The sequence below is a fragment of a genome, unplaced genomic scaffold (assembly GCF_019419815.1).
Source record: "Pyrus x bretschneideri cultivar Hongxiangsu unplaced genomic scaffold, Pyrus_bretschneideri_v1 Contig101, whole genome shotgun sequence".
Taxonomy (NCBI): domain Eukaryota; kingdom Viridiplantae; phylum Streptophyta; class Magnoliopsida; order Rosales; family Rosaceae; genus Pyrus; species Pyrus x bretschneideri.
In genome coordinates this window covers 915,438-923,851 of record NW_025999393.1, presented here as the reverse complement: position 1 = coordinate 923,851, position 8,414 = coordinate 915,438, and the positions used below count along the sequence as shown (strand labels likewise).

General features: G+C 38.3%; 1 protein-coding gene and 1 non-coding gene across 2 annotated transcripts; both read left to right on the top strand.

Annotated features, from left to right (window-relative positions):
* The first annotated feature begins 409 nt into the window (after positions 1–409).
* Positions 410–3,745, top strand: LOC125470645 (methylsterol monooxygenase 1-1-like). Its single transcript, XM_048569945.1, has 5 exons — positions 410–875; positions 1,406–1,728; positions 2,891–3,038; positions 3,131–3,163; positions 3,330–3,745. Exons 1-5 carry the CDS (start codon positions 546–548, stop codon positions 3,387–3,389), a joined length of 894 nt encoding a protein of 297 aa, XP_048425902.1. The 5' UTR covers positions 410–545; the 3' UTR covers positions 3,390–3,745.
* Positions 3,746–4,441: 696 nt separating this feature from the next.
* Positions 4,442–4,514, top strand: TRNAK-CUU. Its single transcript has one exon. It is a non-coding gene; the product is annotated as a tRNA-Lys (tRNA).
* Positions 4,515–8,414: the final 3,900 nt, after the last annotated feature.

Sequence of the window (8,414 nt, the reverse complement as noted above, 5' to 3'; positions counted from 1 at the left end):
TAAATCCTATTAAATATTGAGATATTCTTGTGGGATTCTACCCTATCATATTTTTGAGATATTAACTTATTAGAGTTGTAATGTTATTGGGGTAAGGAATTTACATTTTCTACTACTATAAATATAGTCACAATGGGATGAGAAAGAACACATCTCAGAATTACATTAACTCTCTCTTCTCTCTTTGCTCTTTAATTGTCCAGTTAAATAGACCTACAACACTGTCCACTCCAAATAATACAAATTGTATGAGAACAGATGTCCTGTATCTCATATAAGAAAGATTTACACAATTAAGAAATTAGGATTGCAACTTACTAGCTAGTTCCTTGTGACTGCTGTCGTATTCTGTTATGCGCGCGATTCTCCGTGGTCGTTTAAAAGTTCCCGCATATTTTAGCCAACGGAACCCCCTCCAGCACATTCCACTGCACCCATGTGTACCTAATCCCCCATCTCTCTCTCTTCCACCCTCAGCTCATCACCGATAGCCGCCATTGATTTCGATCATACTCTTCCGAGCACAGCCGGCACCGCACCACCCAATGCTGCCCTACCAGACCATCGAGGAGGCCTCGGCGGCCTTGAGCCGAAACCTCACCTTCGCCGAGACACTGTGGTTCAACTACTCTGCTTCCAAGTCCGATTACGTCCTCTACTGCCACAACATTCTCTTCCTCTTCGTCGTCTTCTCCCTCGTCCCTCTCCCTCTGGTTTTCATGGAGGTTCTCAGGTGGGCCGGCCTCGATCGCTACAAGATCCAGCCCAAAGTCCGATTGCCCTTCTCTGACATGTTAAAGTGCTACAAGGACGTCATGTGGATGTTCTTTTTCATCGTCGGCCCCCTGCAGCTCGTCTCTTACCCTTCAATCCAGGTTCGAATTTTATCAATCAATTTCAATCTGCGATTTTGTCGATTTGGGTTCGCGGGGTTTTGGAAAAATGTTGAATTTGCGGAGTTGGGTTTGCTGGATTTTGAGACTTATTGACAATTTTTGGAATCGGGTTTGCTGGGTTTTATGAAGAATTCGGATTTGGGTTTCGCTGGGTTCTGTAAAATATTGGATTTATGGAATTGGGGTTTGCGTGGTTGTGAAGAATGTTGAATTGGGTTTTAAAATATTGGGTTTGTTCCTTTTATTTTATTATTTCTTATAAATTTTTGTGTCAGGGAATTTGTGGGGTTTTGCATTCTGTGTAAAACGCAAGGAATGTGAATTTTTTTGAAAATCTGATGAGATCATTGTACCTCTGAATAATTATTTCTCTCGTAGGGATTAATTTATATGTTTTATTGTTAGAATACCTGCTGCAATATACTGGGTCATTAAAGTTCTCCTCAATTTCCTGTTATAGTTTCTGTTTTTGCATCTTATGAATATGATTAGATTCTGTTTACAAGCAGTTAATCGGAATTCGAACGGGATTGCCATTGCCTTCTGGATGGGAGATGCTTTGCCAATTGTTAGTTTATTTCTTGGTAGAAGATTATACCAACTACTGGATCCACAGATTTTTACATAATAAATGGGGGTATGAGAAAATCCATCGAGTTCACCACGAGTACACTGCTCCGATTGGATTTGCAGCGCCATATGCTCATTGGGCTGAGATTTTGATCCTTGGTATCCCATCTTTTCTCGGTCCGGCCTTGGTTCCTGGCCACATGGTCACATTCTGGTCGTGGATAGCATTGCGGCAGATTGAGGCCATAGAAACGCACAGCGGGTACGCACGCTGCATTTTTCTTTTTTCGTGGTTCCTTTTCTTCTTTTGCTGATTGTGACTTAATGATGATAGCTTTTGAATTCCTTTCATATCTCTCTCTCTTTTTCTAATATAATCCTATGCCAGGTACTTTAGATTTAAAGGTCTTAAACAGTGCCTTAACTTTTTAATGATGGGGTCCAGGATCAGTACGATAATGCCTTTTTTGCCTAAACTTTTATTATGTAAATTAGTACTTTTTTGTGTTCCCATTGGGTTGATACCTTCTATATGGATTGGCCAAACTAATCACTTAGTTTACAAATAAAAATTTTGGAGGAGAAAAGCAAAAACTTTGAATATTGGTCACTAATTTCTTGTTCAGCACCATGACGGTTGTTAAACATCCTACTTGTGATGGATTCTCGCTGAAAAGTTTTGATATCTACAAATGGAGATTGCATGGGCTAACCACATGAACTTTTTAGATATTCTGGTTCGATTGTCATGTCTAAATGCATCGCCAAGCTTTTGTACAAAGTACAAACGCTGCAGTATTTAGTTATTTTTTAGAGGAAGTATATGTGTACTTTGAACTTCCTTCATACCACTTTAGGGAGACATAGGACTTTTACGGACTGCCTTAATTGTTTCTGATCACAGCTGCATGTTGTGGGTTCCTGTAATGTTGAAATTATTCTGGTATTAGGAGGTGATTACATATCTAAAACAAAAAATGAAAAGTGATATTTTGAAGGACTAACCTTAATGACAAAGGACCCATGAAAATTCACCTGGGTAATGTGGGTTGAGGCTAGAGAATTGCATTGGTGAGGTTTATGCCACTTTATAGGTGGGGATGTTTGTGGATAAAGAGTTAGTCCAGTAACATAGGTACCACACCGTTGCTTTTGTGGATCGGCTGAGAAGGAAGCCTCAGTTTATGTGCCAGTTAGACTGCTACAATATATGAATCCAGGTAGCCTCTTGGATGGCATGTCTATCCTAAATTAAATGCGATGACTTCTTCCAAACTGTTCGTTTTTATGTTATTTTCGGAAGCACAAGAATCATATGGTTTTTCCGAACATGTGCTCTTTGTATCCTTGCTATGTGTATCTTCTGAACTGAAATCTTGACTACCATATGCAGAGCAAGTTTTAATCTATGATTTGTCATACAGTTATGACTTCCCCTGGACTCCCACAAAGTATATCCCATTTTATGGCGGTGCTGAGTATCATGATTACCATCATTACGTTGGAGGACAAAGCCAGAGTAATTTTGCTTCAGTGTTCACCTACTGTGATTACATTTATGGAACAGAAAAGGTAAAATACTATCTTGACACGGTGTACCCTTGTCTATTGATCTTAACTGATAAATGATTTGGCAATCATTAACACTTGACCAATTTCAACAGGGATATCGTTTCCAGAAGAAGATCCTTAAGAAGGTAAGCCTACAGAATGTTATCTCCTTAGATTGTTCATCACTGTGGAATCGTGGCGATTGCAGTCATAGTTGTTGAACATATGGATTAGTGTGCCACGTCTTGTATTTTGTGTCTGCATTTGTTTTTGCCTTCCTTCCTTCTAGTTACTCTTGGTGATCTTTTGCAGTTGAACGAGGAAACTGCCGGTGTCCAAAATGGAGGCTCCGTAGATCTTAAATCTGATTAGCTTCGAGACTGTGTAACCCTGTCCGCAGAAATTCCCTTTTGGTACCGTTCTCACTGGTGACAATCTCCGAAACCTCTGATTTCAGGTTTGCATCACAATGCTGGGGGTGCTAAAATAGAAGCTGTATCACAATGCTGGGGGTGCTAAAGTAGAAGCTGTAGTGAGTCAGGTGCAGTTCACTTTGGGTTTCACTGAGTTGTGATTTCCGGTAGCTTGACGGGCGGAATAGAAAATCACTAGATTGTAAGGTGGAAAGTTCAGACTAGTGTTTTTTTACATTATGTTCAAGGTATAATAGTTTTATGAACTCGTACGTTGTTTGTGATTTTGAAATTAATTATCAGTGTTTCTAGCTAGATCTTGATATCGTATACTTAGGGCAATTGTGCCGAAAAACTGAATAGTTACCGAAGTAACGGTCCAATCACTTGCCCTTTACCACAGTAGTGGAAAGGTGTTGAGCCCTTACATGACGGCGTGGGTTTAAATCCCGTTGATGGCTAATCTAACATCTAATCTAACAAAATTTGTCGTTTGATAAGAAAAATAAAAAAAAATGGTCTAATTTCGTTGGGTAATTATTTATGTATTATTTTGTATTTTAAGCTAACCCAAATCAAACCAAACCATGTGAAAGTTTGGTTAACCGTTAATGATGCCAGATCTAACTTGGAATTTAAGTAGCTCCTATGTGATCCAAGTTTCATGCAACTATTTATGGACTCCTTCCAAATCCTCCTCAAATTATTCTTCTAATAGACCAGGTATTTAGGATCTAATAACATTCTCATTTGTAAATTTGAGCGTAGATAAGTTAAGTAAAGCATGAACTACCACTCTACACCTAAGTTTAGAGCTCTCTTCCTATGGCTTAGATTATATAAAATATGCTCGAATAAAAAAAAAAATCTAATATTAATAAAAATGATCCTATTTTGTTTGGTGAAAAGGAAAATAGTAAATGTAGTTGGAAAAAAAAAAGTAAATGTGTAATGTAATATGTAATGGTCCGAATTAAAATATAGGAATGTAGTGGACGCACGTTAACAATAGCCCGTCTAGCTCAGTTGGTAGAGCGCAAGGCTCTTAACCTTGTGGTCGTGGGTTCGAGCCCCACGGTGGGCGTGTGTTGTTTTTTCATTATTTGTGATAGTTTGTACTGGCCATGCCAACTATGCGCCCATGCCTTACCTTTTGGAAGTCCAAAATAATAATTTGTGTTTTGTTGTAGGTCCATTTGACAAACAAATTGTACACAGATTGAGAGAGAGGGTATGATGATAAGCATAAAGAGAATTGGGTGAATTCTTATTTTTTGGAAGTCCAAAATAATTTGTGTTTTGTTGTAGGCTTATTTGATAGAAAAATTGTAGACAGATTGAGAGAAAGGGTGTGGGAAGCATAAGGAGAATTGGGCGAATTTTGAGGTGTGTTTTTTCACCCCTACCTTTATTGATAGTAGTAGGTAGGGTAAGGAAGATTAATTTCTTACTCCAATTAAGATTAGGATAATCTGTAAAGATAAGATATGATAGAATCCCATAAGATTTTTCAGGATTTACACAATCACATTTCTAAACTATTAGAACTGCAATACTCCTTTTTAAGTGTGTAAATACTCAATTAAATGGCATATCAGGTCTTCATCGATGAAGTAAGTTTAGTTGATGAAGTTGTCGGCACAATAAGCGATTGGGAGTCTCAAATCAATGGAAAGAATGCATAAAAGGTAAAACTCACAAAACTTCACTATGGTAAAACCTAAGATGGGATAAAACCCCAAAGACTAAGGAGAAACGTGAGAAGTTACATTAGGTTAAAACTATACGTCATCTGAATGCAAATAGCAAGCTTACAAGGGTATGACCATCCCAGGATGGGTGCCTGATTAAAACCTAGTTAGGTAACAACAACCCAGTGGGAAAAATGCTCATAATCATAATAAAATGATAACATTAAGATCAAGTAAGTATATTTCTGGATACTCTGCCCGAGTTTGACAAAACTTCTATATGAGAACTACAAGCATAGCATATGAATAGTTAGGCATACCAATTCCTCGGACAAACTTTTGGAGGTAAACTTCAGCAGTGATGTTGTGAAGAGGTCAACAAAGCTGTCTGGGATCGGCTTGTTTGACTCGAGTCTCCTGGTGCTTTTCTGATGTGATTTAGACGCAATATGTCAACATTGACTTCATTGATGTATCATGTCTTGGTCTAGTGATACATGCATCATAGTCTTCACAAATCATCATTGGGACTCAACAATGGATGAAAACAGTAGGTATTTTGAATAAGCTCAATAAAAGCTCTCAACCATGTCTCACGTGTGGTGTAGTGAAGGTGAGTCTTAGGTCGATTCAAAGATTTCGCAATGACCTCCAAGATATTACGATATTTATGACGGTAAAACCATTCGGGGACGTGCCTTGGGCAAGTTTGATAAGTAACCTGCTTTAGCATAACTAATAAGGCAAACATCATTCTAAGGATAGGAGGGGTTCGATCCACTTAGGATACGATGGGATAAGCCCAAATCCGTAGTACCTTCAGGGTAGTGGCAATATGTTTTTAATACCAATTTAGTGGTTGTGTGTAGGTGCAGTGCTACATCTTTACTAATAGATCAATATCAAAAGAAATGTCTTGTCTAATGCAATGAGCTAAGTATAAAAAAAAAGTACAAGGTTGAACTTAGTACCACTTTAAGGGTTGCATTTGCATATAAAGTATGGAAAATCATAGGTATACTCAAAGGTAACACCTTCTAGATGTAGTTCGACTGCTGGGTCAAAATACCATCAAAACAACGCTTGAACTTTAGGTCAAGGCATAAACAAGTTCTCCTATGATCTTTCATCTCAAATTCTGTCTTTAGGTGTGAGGCAGTTTTCTCAAGCTCTTCTAGAGTCTTAATGAGATTCATGTCATGGGCACAAAATTGTAATTTTAGCAATTCGGAATTTGACTTCATAGTTTAAAACACAAGGGCATAATTCATATCCCTGACTGATCAAATAATCACTTAGATGGATGCCACATCCGTTAGGTTACTTCAATCCGTAAAGTAAACGCCTCAAACGAGTTGAGAAAGTGTTTCGTTGTTTGGAACTATATAAACTAGTCCATGTAATTATTCGAGAACTTACATGTAATTCTCTGTATCAATATCCCCATGAAGATACACTAACCACATTCATAATTTTGTAGTAAATCACAAGGCATATGACCGAAACCTAGCATCGTAAGGCGTGCATTTCATTCATCTCATTACTCTTCCTTTCTCACTAGTAACAAACAGGGTTACCTTAGGTAGTGGAGGAATGATAGGACCAAATACACTTTGGTAAGGAATTAAACCTGAATTGTGATTTTAGTTGGCCAAATAGTTCTACGTTGTCACTAATCAATGGAACACGGTTCAATATCATCGCTTTTCATTTATGTTGTTAGCTACCATATAAGTGAAAACATCATCGATTATAATCTTATTACTATTCCATATCTCATCCAAACTAGTATGCTAGACCAAGAACTTCAAGTCTCGAGAGTAGTCCGGATTTAATCTCATGAGATGGATTCATTTTGTGCCATGTTCTTCCTCTTCTAGGGAAGTGAATCCTATGAATTGAGTGATCTTTTGAGCTTCAGGCCAAGACAGATTGATTGGCTATCTCACTTTGAATGCTCCAGGAATTTGTATGCGTAACTATCTCACTTGTAATACTTGTAGTTCTCATTTGGAAGTTTTATCAAACTCAGGGAGATTATCCAGAAGTATCACACTTGACCTTAATATACTCTTTTTCCCTTAGATTAGGAGCATCTTCCCACTGGGCCATGTGGTTTCACTACATGACTAGGTTTTAACGTGAATGTAGACATATAAATTTCGTTGTATACAAAAGGTGCATCATAAAGCTCCACGTGACATATGACTCATCATAAATGGACAAGTCATCAATGACATGTGGCACAAATCAAGCAAAAGAAGGTCAAAACTTCCCCAAAATTTAGCAAAAGGGGGGAATCTTTCCTTAAAATTGGCAAGGGGTCCAAATTGCTCCCAAAACTAAAAAGAAAGCTAAAGCATCTTCACAAAACAAGCAAGAATTGAAGATTGCTCACAAAATACGTAACAAGCCCTATAATACGGCCAAGCAAGGGAAAGTGGCTAAAATTAAGACACAAAACATGCCTAAATTATCTCATGGATGAATCAAGACACAAATCAAGGCCAAATCCATCCATAGGCATGGCTTTGGAAGTATATAAATACAAGGTCCCAAGGCACACATAGGGGTCAGAAATTTCTACACATTGAGAAGAACCTCTGCCAAATGTTTGAAGACTAATACGCTACCAAAGCTCTCTTCGAAGAAAGCACAACCAAAGCCGAAGTTTTCTTTCGACCAAAGCCAAAGCATTCCCTTGAAGAATCAACAAGCACTCATGCCGACTCCTTTAAGACTTTGTTGCAAGCTCAAAACTTGTAACGATGTTCGTTTCAAGATAAAGTCGCCAAGACCTTTGAATCAACGAAATCCTACACCAACACTACCTTTGCCGCAACTTTGAGGTGAAGACTATCTAAGCATTGTTTCAAGCTCAAAACTTGAAGTAATCGTTCAATCGTTCGTCCGAGATCAAGTCATTGGGACCCTTAGATCAACAGCCTACGAATCTACATCAAATTTGAAGACTGAATCAAAGGAAAATTGTAAACAGAGATTGTAACCTATAAATTCAAATCAAGACAAATCAACTTCCTACACGTGTTCTCGTTTCATTTGATACGGAATTTTTGTGTTTACAAATTTGGCACGCCTGGTGGGACATCTCTACCTCTCTTCTTTGTCTTCAAATTCGCAAAAAGCACAAATGGCATCCAAAAAGGATCAAGCTGTTCCCGTAACCAACGTGAAGAACAAGAACATCCTTGCCGCAAGTGGTGGTACTTTAGGCATCACAACCTGAAGCAAGGCAAGAGCTTTCTCTGCCATGCCTTCCACCTCTACACCAA